The 15,844-nt window shown below is 34.5% G+C and overlaps 1 protein-coding gene across 9 annotated transcripts; it reads left to right on the top strand.

The window, feature by feature from the left end:
• Positions 1 to 5,823: 5,823 nt before the first annotated feature.
• Positions 5,824 to 10,869, top strand: LOC130943429 (probable lipid phosphate phosphatase beta). 9 transcript variants are annotated; one of them, XR_009071834.1, is made up of 3 exons: positions 5,824 to 6,595; positions 8,975 to 9,791; positions 10,470 to 10,869. XR_009071834.1 is itself a non-coding variant. In XM_057871688.1 (2 exons), exon 1 carries the CDS (start codon positions 5,908 to 5,910, stop codon positions 6,592 to 6,594), a length of 687 nt encoding a protein of 228 aa, XP_057727671.1. In that variant the 5' UTR covers positions 5,824 to 5,907; the 3' UTR covers position 6,595; positions 10,470 to 10,869. The 9 variants fall into 9 exon arrangements, 7 of the variants coding, with proteins under 7 accessions (XP_057727671.1, XP_057727593.1, XP_057727320.1 ...); XR_009071895.1 differs by lacking the exons at positions 8,975 to 9,791; positions 10,470 to 10,869 and adding exons at positions 6,696 to 6,744; positions 6,901 to 7,389; XM_057871688.1 differs by lacking the exon at positions 8,975 to 9,791.
• Positions 10,870 to 15,844: the final 4,975 nt, after the last annotated feature.

The raw sequence follows: 15,844 nt of genomic DNA, 5'->3' as shown, positions 1-15,844 counted from the left end.
AATTGAATAGGTTGTTGTAGGTTAGGTGGGAAGCTTAGGTTAATTAAAGATTCAAATTTCAAGTTCACTTAACCAAATACAATCTTACCTTGACCCTAGCCCCATTACAACCCATGGATAAGTCCTCTTGATATTTGTATGCATGCACTGAATAATTGTTGATTGTTAGATGACTTGCAAATCTTTGAGAAACATGATTAAAGGAGAATTGAGTGATTAAGCCCTAAATATTGAGTGAATAGAGTGAATACACATTCGATGAGAGGTTCGATCGCTCAATTCTATGTTCTTGTCCCTTATATTGTATCTTCTTGCAAGTTGCTTGTTGTTTAGTTTTGAAAAAAAAAATTTCAATTCAATTCTTTGGACTTTGATCATAGGGTATTGACTCTTTGTCTTGGCCCTAAGGCTTGTTTTGGATTGGTTGGAACCTCATGTTTGTTCTTGCCAAACTCCATAGGAAATCATATTGTACATATAGATAGATAGCATTGAGTGTAGTTGCATGCATGTAGTTAGTTGTATTAAATAAATTGCTTTCCCCCTTTATCCTTCTCCCTTGATTATGATTAGCATGAGGACATGCTATTGTTTAAGTGTGGGAAAATTGATGAATCCATATTTGACGATATATTTTGGTTTGATTTGGGTGGGTTTCATCACATAAACCCACATTTATTCAAGTAAATAGCATGCTTTTGTGTTTTCTCTCTCAATTGTGCCTAATTATGAAAACATGCTATTTTGAGCTTAAATTAGTGATTTTAATCCTACTTTTATGCCATTCGATGCCATGACATGTTTGTTAAGTGATGTTAGGTCATAGAGGCAAGTTTGGCAAGGCAAAAGTAGAAGAAAGCATGTATAAAGGGAGAAAACATGAAGAAAACAAAGAAGAATCACACATTGGAGTGTGCGTGTGCACTACCCACTGTGCGTACGCACAAGAACCATAAAACCATGAGTGCGTACGCACGACATCCTGTGCGTGCGCACAAGAAGAAAATCAGCATGTGTGCGTGCGCACACACCTGTGCATATGCACACGTCCCAGCACGTGACTCACTCAATGGAAATTGTTGGAGGAGATTTCTGGGCCTCCAGAGCCCAGTTTTTGGACTTTCTGAAACTGAATCTTCCTATATCGATGAATGCCTCTTTCCTTGTGAAAGAGGGGGGGGGGAGAAATTAGGATTAGTTTAGCATTATGTATGTTGTTTTCTAGAGAGAGAAGCTCCCCTTCTCTCTAGAATTTAGGGTTCTTAGTTTACTTTCTTTGTAATTTTCCTCTTCAATTCTTGTTTTAATCTACTTTCTTCTACCTTTCCTTGTTTTCTTGTCTTAATCTTCTTAATTTATTTTGTTATTTTCTCCCTTTTTACCACTTTTATGTATTTGCACTCTCATTACTTTAATTTACATTTAATGCAATTTTATCTTTCATGTCTCTTTATTATTTAATTGAGTTGTTATCTTACTTTCCTTGCTTTTGGTAGTTGTAGAATTTATATTTCTTGTTATACTACCATGCTTTATTTTCATGCCTCCCAAGTGTTTGATAAAATGCTTGGGTTGATTTTAGCCTACTTTTTCTCACTCTTGGTTGAGAAATTGTGTGGTTTGGGTGAACTTGAGTGGTGGATGTCCATTTCACATTGTGTGAGGATTGTTAATTAATTTGGTTTTCTTTGACTCTAAGTGACCCATAAATAGTGTTGACTTAGGACTTAGCGATTGAGATTAATTATGCCTAGTTGACTTATCCTCGATGTAGAATTGACTAACTGGGATTAATCCACACACAATTACCATGTTTGTGGTCCACAACTATGATAGCAAGCCTTAATTACCCAATTCTCACCAAGAGCTCCTTTTACAATTTAAATTTCATTTCCATTGCCTTTACTTGCTTTTCATTTATTTTCTTTTATGCTTACTTACTCTCTTGTATTTTAATTTCTTGCCTCTTTCAATCAACCCCCTTGTTCCCTTATAGCCAATAATGACACTTAATTGCAACTCCTAGGGATACGACCCGAGAATTCAAACTCCCAGTTATTGTGTTTTGATTGTGACTATCTTTTGATTCAAAGTTGATTGTTAGCCAATCGTTGGGTTGAAAATTATACTTGCAATGCCGATCTTATTTTGAGATAAATTCCAAATCCGCTTTGGGCCGTCATCAGTCACCAAAATGGATGCCTTCAAAAAGTGTTTTATATTCAATTATTTTAGTAGAAAGAGTAATAAGTGTCTTCTTAACACCTTTTCAAAATACTCTTTCAATGAACATATGAATATAACTGCAGTTGATAAAAATTACCTAAACATCCAACAAAGTCAGAATTTAAACACTAAATGATCTCCAACTTTAGTTTTTGACTTTATATGTGTCAATATATAATGTTTTGCTATAACAATTTTTTTATCTATTATTTTGTGATTCATTCTTAACTGACTCAAATATCTGCCAAAGATACCAATAAAATACAAAATAACTGTAACTGTACAAATTTATTATCCATCAAACTACTGCTTAAGCATAATAAATCTTATGTACTCTTGAGTTTTATAACTTTTTTGAGGCACCTAATGAGACTATACTTGTCTCTGTTTGAGTTGAGTATATAACTTTATTTATAATTCTGTATGCCATTAACATACAAGGATAATAAAATATACTTACTCAAACTGAATTAATATAAGTCATCAATCATATTTATCTCAAAAGGCCATATGAGATGATAATTTTAAAAATATATAAAATATTAATGATAAAAAGCTTTCTCGAGTCCATGGATAAATTATTTAAGTAGCCGTTCATATACTTATGGCATCTTTTGACACAATTCTCTAGTGTATCATATAGATTGTCTCATCAGCGTTGCTATTGAGAAACAATTTCATATATCTATCTACTGTTGCTCAAGATCTAATATGCCATCAATGTCATTATAATTCTAAATGAAACTTTTCGTAAAACTAAAAGAATTTTTTTGTATTTAATGATTCACTTTTGAGTGGAACACTTTACAACAAAGTATACTTTATATCTCTATATTATCTATTTAGTCTATTTGGTTTTAAATACCAATGACTTACTACTTTTAGGTAATTAACAGATAAGCCTCAATTATTAAACAAAAATAACTGAGTTTGTTAAAATAGAAATAGGAACCAAAGTATATAAATATATATACTATATTTTCTTCAAAATTCAAATAACAATTCTTTAATAATAATATAAAGCTTACTATCTCAACTCCCACTAAATTGTCATCACCGAAAAAGATGAACAATATCATTTAATATTATACAACTTTATAGATTTTCTTATAGACAACTTATGTGGATAAAAGTGTCAAAATCTACTACTAAATATGTCTTGGCATTGAAAATGAACTTCTCAATCAAAACAAATTAGAGACGTGTCTATCTTTATACACTAAACGTGATATTTAACACAATATCCCTTATAGTATGTTTTTTTAGTATATTCAAAAGAAACAATTGAATTCTTTATTTATTTATGTTGTTTCTCTCAAAACATACCATATGCAGTTTCTTTACAGCGGTAACCCTTATTTCGAATATAGTGTTCGTAAGTCTTTTGGAATTTGATACTTTATGATAACAAGACTTATGCGATTCGAAAAATTCCACTTCTCAAAGTCCAGTTTTACTGTTTGAGACTTCATCCATAAAGAGAAGGGTTTATTCAATTCTTAATGGAAAGTCTAGATCTAAGGACGCTGCGAGCAGTATGAACGATCCGTTGGGATGGGTAAACCGTCACTACTGTTAACTTCATCATCATCGCCATCTTCCATCACCGTCAAACTTAACTGTTTGGCCTCGGAATTCAACATCCTAACGGAATTCATAGAGTGCGTGAAGAGGCTTCTCCATTACGCATCTTTGCTTCCACCATTCGACGATTCGGATCGGTTTTAGAGAACCAGATCCGGATATGCACACACACTCAAAGGCTGCGACTTTTTCAAGGGTTGATCGAAAAATGGTGTTTGGAAATGACCTAGTTGAGTCCTTCTTCAATTCCATTTACGTTGTGAAGGAATTGCTGTCCCATTTGGAAGTGGGTATTCGAAAAGCTGCAAAGGATCTTGAGCACTGCTTCCTGTCTGGGCACAAGAATAAGGGCACGAAAGGTGTTTGTTTTATTGTCTAGGTGAAGCAAGGCGTCTGGGCACAAGAATAAGCGATGTGAAGAAGAAGAGAGGGTTGTCAATGAAGATTCCCATGAAAACTTTTTTGGGTATTTTCTCACAGATCTCAGTGAGTGGTAATGAGAATGCATGCGAATGCGAATGTGAATGTTAATGAGGTGAATTAGAAGGGTGATGGGTCTTTTTCTTACACCAATTGCTTGAAGTTTGCAATGACTTAGTCTTTGCTGATTAATGATTTCCTTCAAGCTCTCCCAGCTCCTTTCAAAGTTGGTGGGAGAGGAGGCGACAGGGTTGGAGTTTCGGAAGAAGTGAAAAGTGAGGGGGAAGCGGAGCCTGTGGTTGAGATCAGAGTCGAAGAGATGGAGGGAGGAGGAAGGGTGATAATGGTGGTGGTGATGATGATAATAGCAACAGTGATGGTGGTAGTTAGAAAAAAAAAGTAGTGGCAGAATTTGGGATTAGAGTAGCTGAGAATATTGAGAGAGAGAGAGAGAGAGAGAGAGAGAGAGAGAGAGAGAGAGAGAGAGAGAGAGAGAGAGGGGAGAAACTATGGTAGTAATAGTGGAGAGAATAGTAATTTAGGGATTTTATTTAACTTTTTGGAATTTGGATAATTTTGCTTGCAAAAGTCATGTTTTATGGGTACAAATAGTAATTTCTATTTTCTATGAATAGATATGTTAGCGTTTTTAACTTTTATGAGTAAAAATAGTAATTTACTCCTGTTTATATATATGAAAAAATAACAATGTTAATTTTTACTTTTCAAGGAAGATAACAGATGAACCATCTCTAAGGTTCGTCAATGTGCCAAACTCTAGCAATGCGACATCCATTCTATGGAGACATCTTATGTCAAGATTTTGCTCGTGCTTCTTTTCAAACTTGAAGCAACAGTGTATTTATTCCTGTTCGATGTAGGAGAGTTAAACTTGTGCCTTGACATTCGGTTAGGTTGGAGGGAAATCTCAGGATCAAGGTTTCGATTTGGGGAAGATTGTAGGTTTAAATTTCGATTTGGAGCAAATGATTTAAGACATTTTTTTGTCAAGGTTCTTTATAACGGTAAAATCTAGGCAATATAAACTAACTGCCACGTAGGAGTATTACCAACGGTGAATGAGTGTTTAACACTTTAAGGTAGCGTTTGGTGGAGAGACAGATACTGAAAGACTGAGACTGAGAGACAGAGACTAAGAGAAAGAGACTAAAATAAGTTTTAGTATATGTTTGGTGCCAAGTGAGAGACAAAAATTGAAACAAGAATAAAATTCTAATTTAATTTACACAAAGGATAAAATTGGAATTAATTAATTAAAATGAGAGTATTTTAGGTATAAAATGTTATTAAAGTTTCCGTCTTTGTTTCTAAAAATATCAGTCTCCTGTGTCCCTACATTTTGGAGGCACTGAAATACTGAAATTTTTGGAGACAGAGACAGAAACTTTAGTACCAGTCTCTGAACCAACAAACATGATACTGTATTTCAGTCTCTCGGTCTCTGTCCCAGTACTGCAAAACAAACGCTACGTAACATTTGAGCACATATGTCAAACGGTCGGAGACCATCTTTTGTTGATATTTGTTTACTCAATAAAAATATTTGTTTATCCCCAATAAAAAAAAGAAACGCTGTCGTTTGGGGTATTCATTGTTTTGTTTGGGCCTCCCACGTCAAATCGGACCACACTAACCAGCCTAATCAGCCACATCGCCATGGGCCATCTTAACCAGCCACCACCAAAATCAACCGCCGCCACATCGCCACCACAGCCTTTCTTACTCCGCCTCGACGCCGCCGTCTCCCTCCACGTCCACAACCTCACAAAACCCTTCGCCCCACGCCCACTTCTCCGCTTCCTCGAGCTCCTCGCCGACTTCCGCTTCTTCTTTCCCGTCTCCGTCGCACTCCTCCTTGCCTGTCCTTACTCCTCCCCTCTCCGCCGCCACCTCTTCCTCCCCCTCGCTCTCTGCTCCCTCCTTGACCTCATCTTCATCGCTGTCCTCAAACTCATCGTGCGCAGATCCCGCCCGACCTACTCCCACCACGGCGACTACAACGCCGTCGTTCCCGTCGACCATTTCTCCTTCCCCAGCGGCCACACCTCCAGGGTCTTCTTCGTCGCCTCTATCTTCTCGTTCTCCAAACTCCGCATGGTTGATGCTATCGCCGATCTTCACCATCCACGCCTCTTCATGATTATCGACCATTGGTTCGGCGGCGAAGAGGTCTTCGCCATTAACGCCGTTGTAACCGCCGTTTGGGCCTGGGCTTCAGCCACCGCCCTTTCTAGGATCGCTCTCGGGAGGCACTATGTTCTGGACGTCTTCTTCGGGGCTTGCTTCGGCGTGCTAGAAGCTTTGTTCACATTGCGATTCCTCGAGATTCAAACGTGGATTTGAGGTAAGAAAATGTTCAAATTCGAAACTGCTGCGACTGAATGGAACCAGTTATCGTTAGGGAAATCGATTAACAATGCTGCATTTTCCATTTTATTATTTAGATATTTATTTTTCTATGACATGAATTGGAGATTTTACTTGAGGAACAAGGTTAGAATCCTTTGAACTAATTAGGCGATAGTGTGACTCTGATTAATCGAATTCGTTTTTGTTTATTAGATTCTGCTCTCTCTATTTGGTTGCAGTGAATAGTGTATGGTTTATCTACAATGTGCTAGATAACTTGTCAATGCCCATTCTCTTTAGGAAATTGCTAGTTGAAGAGACACACTGAGAGAGAGGGAGGTACTTGGTGCTGATCGGAAAGAAACAAGGCCGATATTTTTTGTTTCCTGACAAGTGAAAAATTGCTTTGCCAAAATGGTTGTAACTATAATTGTTTGTAAGAAAAATTATTCTTTATTCCAGATGTCTAGAACCTTTTTCTATCGAGCAATACAACACAACTAGAAAGGCCTAATCCAAAATTTTTTTTCGAAAATCATGGTGCTGGCTGGATGATGTGATTTTGGTTGAGCAAACATTTCTAGTATAGTGTGTGCGTGTGTTTTTTCTTCTTTTTCTTTTCTTTTTCTTTTTTATGTATGCAGTAAATGAGTCATTCGTTGAAAATATCTAGATATACCATTCTTTAGGATGCTGTTGTTACTAATTATCTGTTTCATGAAGGTATTTTTATTTTTCCCGTTTTCAACAAAAGGAAAATAAAATCAGCTACTATTATTTGTGCATACATACATGTGTTGTTTAAGTCATTTTTAATGTGTATTTTGTATTTTAATATGTATTCTATACAGATGAATGATTTGATAGCTGATTTTTTGTCTACACATAGCATGGTGGTTCATTTTTTTTTTACTTCTCCTTTGTTCACCTCAATTTATTTTATTTCCTTATAATCTAGAATGAGCATCCATACAATTCTGATCATCTTATGTACTTGTACAATCCATTTTATTTTGTCCATATGTTTCAGCCTGGGGATGCGTTTCTTTCTTTTCAGAATTCACATGGCATAGCCAAATAAAATAATTAATCGGAACAAACGATGGGGAATGGGACTACATTTTAATGTCTATTTCAATTTTCAAATGTTGTATGGCCTTTGTCCCAATTATGAGCCAGCAGAGTTGTGTGAGAGAAAATTGAGTACATTTGGAAGCAATAAATGGGAAGGAGAAACCAAGGGTTACTAAATTAAGTGTTTTGGTAATGTATTATGGATAAAACATTATTAACATATTTATTCTTGAATTGGTGATTGATATTCTTCATGATTACGGTTTTTCTATTGTGTGTATAAAACTTATTTCAGACCTTAATGATTAGGAAGATTCTTCTTGTTTGTTAATCATGGAGAATTAAGGATGAGGTTCATGGAGAAGGTTGTTAACCAACTCTTTTTCGTGCATTATTTTCCTCCTCCTTTTTATTTTCACTTTTCAGATATTTGCATATGAGCCAGGCTTCACATGAAGCATTTAGTCATTGACACTAACTCTGACATATACCAAATTATTAAAGCTTTAGGACATTGATATGACATACACACATGATAGATACATACATATACTAAAAGTTTTAACGAAATAGCTTCAAAACTGGTAATCTTCTTGTGTATAATATTTAAGACTTACCATTTATAAATTTCAAATGATCAAGATTAATATTTCTATGCCTCTTTCCGTAAGTCTTGTGTCAATACATGTTATTTTTGTGCCTCTACCAGAAAAGCATGTGCAAGCACATGTCTAGTAGAACTAGCCATAACAAAATGGAAATCAATTAAATTGATCATCTAAAGTTTTATCTTCTACATTGACAATGAGTGTAGTCTCCAAAAATAGATTATACTGGTTTGATGTTGGATACTGGGTTACGTGTTTTAATATTTGAGCTGGTCTATCAAAATAGAAAAAAAAATAAGGAAAATAAAAAACATGTCCATGTTATGTCTCCCATGTGTCCGAGCAGTGTTCAATTCGAAAAACAAATAAAAAATATATTTTTATTGGACACATGTCGGACACGCGAATATGCTGGTAAGCTGGCACTGCCATGCTTTATAGCTTTACATTGACAACTGTGAAGGTTAGCCATCCTCCCTGCCCCCTGCCCCCTGCTTATCATAGTTTTGTCTGTACTATTTAACCATTAGATCTCTCTCCTTCCCCCTCTGTGGGGCTTAAAATGACAGCAATGGAATGATTAGTTCTAAGTGGAAAAATTTGACTAAATTTAACATGCTTGGTTGAACTTCTATTAGATGGATAATGATGGAGTCTGATGGTTGTACGCCTCTCAACTTCTAATGATTTAGGTTCACATGGAGTACATTGAACTTGTGCCTGCCTGGACTGAGAATGGATTCTTCCTAATTTGTTTTCAGCGGGTAATGAAGCCCTGAATCCTGGATATTTTAGTGCATTTGCATCTTGATTATCACTCATAATTTGGAGGCCTTAGTGGCTAACATTTTGTAAATACATGGTCTGAGATTCTTCATCATTCATTTGCTTCAGTTCTATTTTTGTAATATATCCCCTACCATTTAACTTTCTGCCGTTCTCTACTCTTCCTTAATTCCAAAATAATTAATCTAGACATGTGATACATCCCATTCATGGTATAACAGATCCTAGTATCATTGTTTTGCAGCTTTTTGTCTTAAGTTCCCTTCAATCTATAGGATGTATATATGCAATTTGTTTCTGCAGTGTGCAAATTTGCAGCCTCTGTCAGAGGTTTTTTATTTTTGCAGAGGTCCTGACGCATAGACAATTGGTTCTATATATTAGCATCTGAACAGTGAATACTTCAAACATGTGATCCTCTCTGACAATTACTGCCAGGATCTTGAGTTCGTTTATGTTTAGTCTATATCTTAGATTACCACTTTCTCTGTTTGAATTCTGATACAGTTATCATCAAGATTCATGAGAACAATATAATAATATGATATTTAAAAGTTAGCATATGCCCAAACGTCACCCCCTCAATTTATTGAATTGGATCAAACAAAAGGGGTGCTTCTATGATTGGATTTGAGGGACCGTGTGTTTGTCTGATGTGTCTGGTGCTGATTGTAAAATTGAATCGAAGACCATCATCAAATTGAAGGATAAAAAGGTTGTTAGGTGGGTTTACTTCTTTAGCATGTGCACTCTTACCGTGTGTGGTGCTTTTATTTTGATTAGATGTTATTGGTTGATTGATTGATTGCTGATTGGCTTTACTTTAAAAATTTTTGTATGCTTCATATCATAAACTTTCTAAATTAGCGCCAGACGTTGGTGGTTGTTATTGCTGTGCTGGCGTCTTCATCGCTATTGTTATTGATATATGCTTATATGGAATACGTGGAACACACCAAAAGATGAGTGAAAACAAGTCATTATTTTCGGTTTCATATCATTGACTTGACATGTGGGGACTGGGGACTAATTCGTATTAACTCGAACTCTACGAGAATTTTGAGCATATAAATTTGGAGGGGGCATGCGTCCAGCTTCATGTTAGTCCACTTAACAGTGACAACTTCTGTTTTTAATGTCTCTTTCTTCATGCTTTTTATTGAAAAATAATTGCATCAACATTAGAGCTCGAGGTTCATTTACCATGTAGAATTTTTTTTTTGTACCCGCATCTTTTTGCATATATAATAGACTCGCCTCTATCATTTGACGGAGTGTGAGACTTAATGATTTTGGTCTCGTAATTAAATGGAGAATGAATCAATGTAATTGAAAGAAGCATATAACAATATTTGTTTTTCTGTGAAATCGTGAATAATAAATTATCTTGGATATTTTAAGGGGGATGGAATCCATCAGAAAAATTGAGGGGCCTACCAGGTACATGGAGGCACTGCAGGCCTGCCTGGTATGTGAATGATACTCCTAACTCCTAAGTTACTGCTGTGAGGATTTGGAGTGGTTGGAAGTTGGAACTACGTATTTTGTGGGACACCTGCATTTTCTGTTTTTGATATTCTCCCGCATGATTGTTTCCTTAGTAATGGTGGATCTGGCTCTCTAACAATTTTCCCTTATTTAACTTTCTAGACGTTTCCCTTTCTAAGAGCAGTGATTCATAAGACTTGAAGTTGGACCTTGTCAAATGCCTTGTTTTGTTCTTCGCCAGGAGTTATAAGCAAAAAATAAATTCAAATTGCTTCTCTGCAAAGAAAAAAAAATGCTCAGGATTATATTACAATTAGATGCGCTTTATTGATATATATCATTGAATTTTAATATAAGTTAAATTTGCTTATTTTTTACTCACTCAATAGTCATTATGAAAAAATCGAGAGGACCACTACTTTTATTAAAATTTGGCTAGCACTTGGCCAGCAAAAGAAAAAAGAATAATTCTTCACTATTAGATGAATTTTTGCACCATTAAAAATACTATTGATAATTAATTGATGGCTACAAATAACAAAATCTGCTGATCTTCTAGCACTCTTCTAATTATTATTTCTGTCAAATATTTGATTATATTTTTGTAAACCGTGTAACTTGCATGTTAATTAATTTATTTTGATACTTATGATTTTGTAATATTCTCTCCATTTTAAAATAATTGTTTTGGTTTTTTTACACATTAAAAAACTAAAGTAATTAGATGTAAAATAGGTTTAGATATATTAATTTTTTTGAATGTATTAAAAAAAGTCAAAAAATTATATGGAAGCGGATTACAAAAAAGAAAAGGGAATTATCCCTTTTGGCGAGAAATTTCAACTCTATATAGGCAAAATTTTAGGATTTGGCATTATCCCACGGAATCTATCTTTTACGGTTATAATGTTAGTTTTTTTTTACGAGTACTTTTGTCAGTATTTATAAAGTTTATGATACAAATTGTTGTTTTTTCTTTTATTATTACAATGTTAAGGGAACTAGTATGTAGCGACGGCAGTAAAAACAATGATCTTATAATCCCTTAAAAATATGTGTTCATAAGTGAGGGTTGTTAGAGATATAACGATATACATGTCTCTCCTAATAATCAATTTAAATTATAGAGAGATGTGATTTTACTTGTTTGTTTTTTAACTTTACTATAAAAAAATTTAAACATTTCAAATGATTCAGATTTATATTTCATAAGATATAAAAAATCATGTCTAGACATATGATCAATGAAGGTGATAAAAATAAGAATATCTTTCTTTGACTTAAATTTTTATAAGTCTACAAATATATGTATGTATCAGTCTCAATAATTTTGTAGTTCTTTCTCCAAGTCCAACAAATAGAATTTATCATTTTTTCTGAGACTAAATTTCACAAGTTGAATATGATTTATAATTATATTTTTTAAGATAACTTTTTTTTTTAAGATCCGTTTCTCCCTTATATGACAAACCTACCATGACAAATATATGATTCACTTATTTGATTATCCCTTTCTCTTTTAAGAGTAGAAACATACATATCAAAATTACTATCCAAATTAGAGAAAGATATAAATGTCATATGGAATATAGTCATTTACATTAAATCATCACCAAAATAAGTAGAGCAAATGTCATTTTTAATATTAAAATGAAACCCACTCTTGTCTGACAAAGAAATAGAAATAACATTTAATTTGCAAAAAAATTTGAAAACATAATGATAATTCTCTAATACTGGTGTCTTGCTCGTAGGCATTACTAAAAAAACCGATCCTAAAATTGTAGTAGCAACATTTGTTCTGTTTCCAATCTGAAAATAAATTTTTCCTTTTTTCAACCACCTACTTACTTGTAGTCCCTGCAATATGGTCACCTCCATATGTAATACTCATTTAAAAGAATTAATTGTAGCTAAAGAAAATCATGAATATAATTTTCAAGCATGTCTCATCTTCTTTGATTTTTAGAAAAACAAGGTATTTCTTACAATTTTTTTTTCAATTACCATTATCTTTTGAATAAAAACATTCAGCATAATTTTAGCTAGCTTTTTCTTTTTTGTCCTTGAGTTTTGTCACAACACCCTTAGGTGTAGCGGGTTTCTTTTTGGGATTATGCTTTCCATTTTCTTTTCCTTTTCACTTTTTTTTCTTCTTAGAAGAGTTGTCAAATATTATAACAACTCTTTTATTTTTTTCGGATGCAATTTGATTCTCATAATCAATTAACATGTTGAACATCTTATGTAGATCATAACTTACTTTAATTATATTAAGACTAACAATGAATATTGAAATAGTTTTTGGAAGAGACTGCACGATCAAATCTTATTCTTTGCCTAACATGCATCCCAACTTCTTAAGTTGTTCAATAAGATCAATCATCTTAAAGATATGAGGTTCAACCGGGAAGTCCACAAAGCCAAGGTGGATCTAAAAGCCTTTGACAATTGATATCAAGCTATCTTGCTTTGTGCACCATACATATTTTTAAGATATTGAACCATAGTTGGCAGATCTATATCTTGATGTTGCCTCTAAAGATCGAAACTCATAGATGTTAAAATGATACATTTGGTAATAAGGCAATCTTTATTATACTTTTCACAAGCCTTTTTTGTCTCATTATCAACACTTTCACCTTCTTTAGGAACTAGGGGCGTCATGGTAGACTTATTAAATTTATCAACAAACCTTTCATCCATGAAATCATTCTCAAGTTGTGATACCAATCATCATAATTGTCTCTATCCAATTTGTTGCTTTTAAGTATGCCACGCAATAGTAGAACAGGTATGTTATTTATAGACCTAAAATTAGAAGGAAAAATATGAGTATGTATCCACAATTATAAATAACAATATAACATTTTTCACTATAAATATTATTATAGCAAGTTATAAATATTTGTTCGTTAAAGTAAATACAAAAATACTAAAAATTATGAATGAGTAACTTGGTTGTCAAGTCATTACTCTATTAGGAGTGTTCACTGTAACACCCTAATATTCCAATTGTTATGCTCGATGTAACACCCTACCACACAGAGTCTTATGCTTAAGTCATAAAACGGAGGTGGTGAGGTATTACGATCTCTAAAAGTAAAATCTTATATACAATATAGTTAAAAGAAGTTTTATCTAGGAACCTTTGAAGAAAAGTTAAGACAAAAGCGTTAAACAGAAAAGGCGCAGCACTCTCGTAAACGTTAACATAACCAAAGCAAGATAAAAGTAAACTAAGCATGAATATATATACAAGAGAGTTCCAAGATACATATAACAAAGCTTCTAACCCGGCTCGTGAAGTTAAAACCGGACAGAGCATATAAACATATCTACATATATACATGAGAATCCCAAAAAGACCCAAAATACTGTTTACAAAACCTATTTCTCTAAATCAACCTCTAAGAGGGATAAAACATAATATATATATATATATCAAAAAACAAAATAGAATCCCCAAAAAGCTAAAATCCTTCACTTCAGAAACTTCCAGAATGCCTCAACAAGGTGCCTCACGTCCTGTATCTGAAAACCACAAAATATGTATGGGGTAAGAACCAGAGGTTCTCAGCATGGTAACAGTGCCCACATAACTAACATATAATGTCCCAGAAAAGCCGAAGGCGATCCTAGAATTTCTGACAAAAGATTCAAACTTAAAACTAAAATTTAAGACCATAAAAAAAGGCGAGGTATCCAAGTTTAAGGATTCCTGGTTTTATCACAATTCTAACCTAAGTCCCTAAGTTTACCATCTTTCCTCCAGCCCTCCGAGATACCGATAGAACTACCCTCGTCACTCTACCTCCAGACAAGGGGCATCTCAGTTGCACAGACAAATAATGTAAACAAGGAAAACACAGGTAGTTTACAAATATAGAGAACAAAGCATATAAAAGTTAAGCATGGATATCAAATAGGAAAATCCAAAGAATGCAAACCAAAACAAATAGACAAATGCATATGATGTATGCCTGCCCTATGGCTGATGAGTCTCATCTGTCGTGATAGTTATCACTAGCCAAGAGAAGGAGGTTGAATATTGGCCTCCTTTCCTTCTGACTATCACTTTTGCTTTATTAAAAGACTTAAGGAGATATTTTTACTTTTGTCTCCTATCGAGGTAAGAGGCTCACCTTTTTATCCCCTGAATTTACAAAAACAGAAATGGAGTAGAGAAGAAAGAGTGACACACAGATGTATCCTAGTTCAGCTACTCAGTGCAATGTAACCTACATCCAGTCTCCATCACAATAATGATGGAATTTCACTATCTTTTTCACAAGATTACAAACACTAATAATTCCCTAGGATCTACCCAATCCTATTTGGGACAAATCCAGATTCTAACCCAATCTGAATTTGAGTAGGACTTAACCTAGCTTTCAACAGCAAAGTGCTAACCCAACTTGCAAGAGACCCTACAGGATCAAGATACAAAATAGAAAGACATACAAAGAAAAACTGAGACATGTTATGGTTTTTTCTCCTAGTTTAACTCACTGCCTTTTACCTTTCATTCATTTTTTCTTACAAATCTCACCATGTTTGCCTTTTTCAATGAGACTCAGACAGACTAAACTAAGAAAAAGAGATACAACATGTAAGCCATGTAGGAGAAGAACTCAAAACAGCTTAGGTAGCTATGAAAACCGAACTTAGTACTTCATTCTACTCTCTTACCTTCAACCCTCGGTCATTCACCCTTATTATAGAAAAGTGAAGCTTCCAAGGTTGAATCAAGTTCAAACCCAATACTGTCTTCTTCTTCAATCCTCAAAGCTTGCAGCGGCTTGGTCAGAAGAGAGAGAGAGCTTTGATTCTGTTGCATGCAACCTACCCAATCTTTCTCAACCATTTTCTTCAAGTTTCTTCAATCTTGACCGTGGATTGTTTCTTTGTCCCCAAGTTTGGATTTGGACCGTGGATGAATTTTTGACTGGATTTGACTTTATTTTCTCCATGGTTGCTTGATCTATGCTTGAGGTTTAGTAGATTTCTTCATGGTTCCTTGGTGTAGTACAAATGGAGAAAGAAGCCTTTTGACGTTCTCTCACCGAATGAGAATAGCTTCTTGGTTGTAGCCCTTTCTCTTGTTTAGATTTGGAAACCTCCTTTTTGTTCTTCACCACAACCTAGCTTCTGTAGTTTTTATTTCCTTCTTTCTTCCTTGTTAAGTGAGTGACGTGACCGATGAAAAAGAGAGAGGAGAGAGAAGAGAGAGTTTGGCTTTCGGTGGAAGTAAGATGAAATTAAAATGAATTATTCTTAGGATTCAA

Source organism: Arachis stenosperma, chromosome 1 (genome assembly GCF_014773155.1).
Source record: "Arachis stenosperma cultivar V10309 chromosome 1, arast.V10309.gnm1.PFL2, whole genome shotgun sequence".
NCBI classification, from domain to species: domain Eukaryota; kingdom Viridiplantae; phylum Streptophyta; class Magnoliopsida; order Fabales; family Fabaceae; genus Arachis; species Arachis stenosperma.
The sequence above is the reverse complement of the archived record's forward strand: the minus strand, read 5'-3'. Positions and strand labels throughout refer to the sequence as shown.

Excerpts from the sequence above, each read along its gene's own strand:
- LOC130943429 (XM_057871688.1), top strand. The coding sequence starts at position 5,908 with ATGGGCCATCTTAACCAGCCACCACCAAAATCAACCGCCGCCACATCG.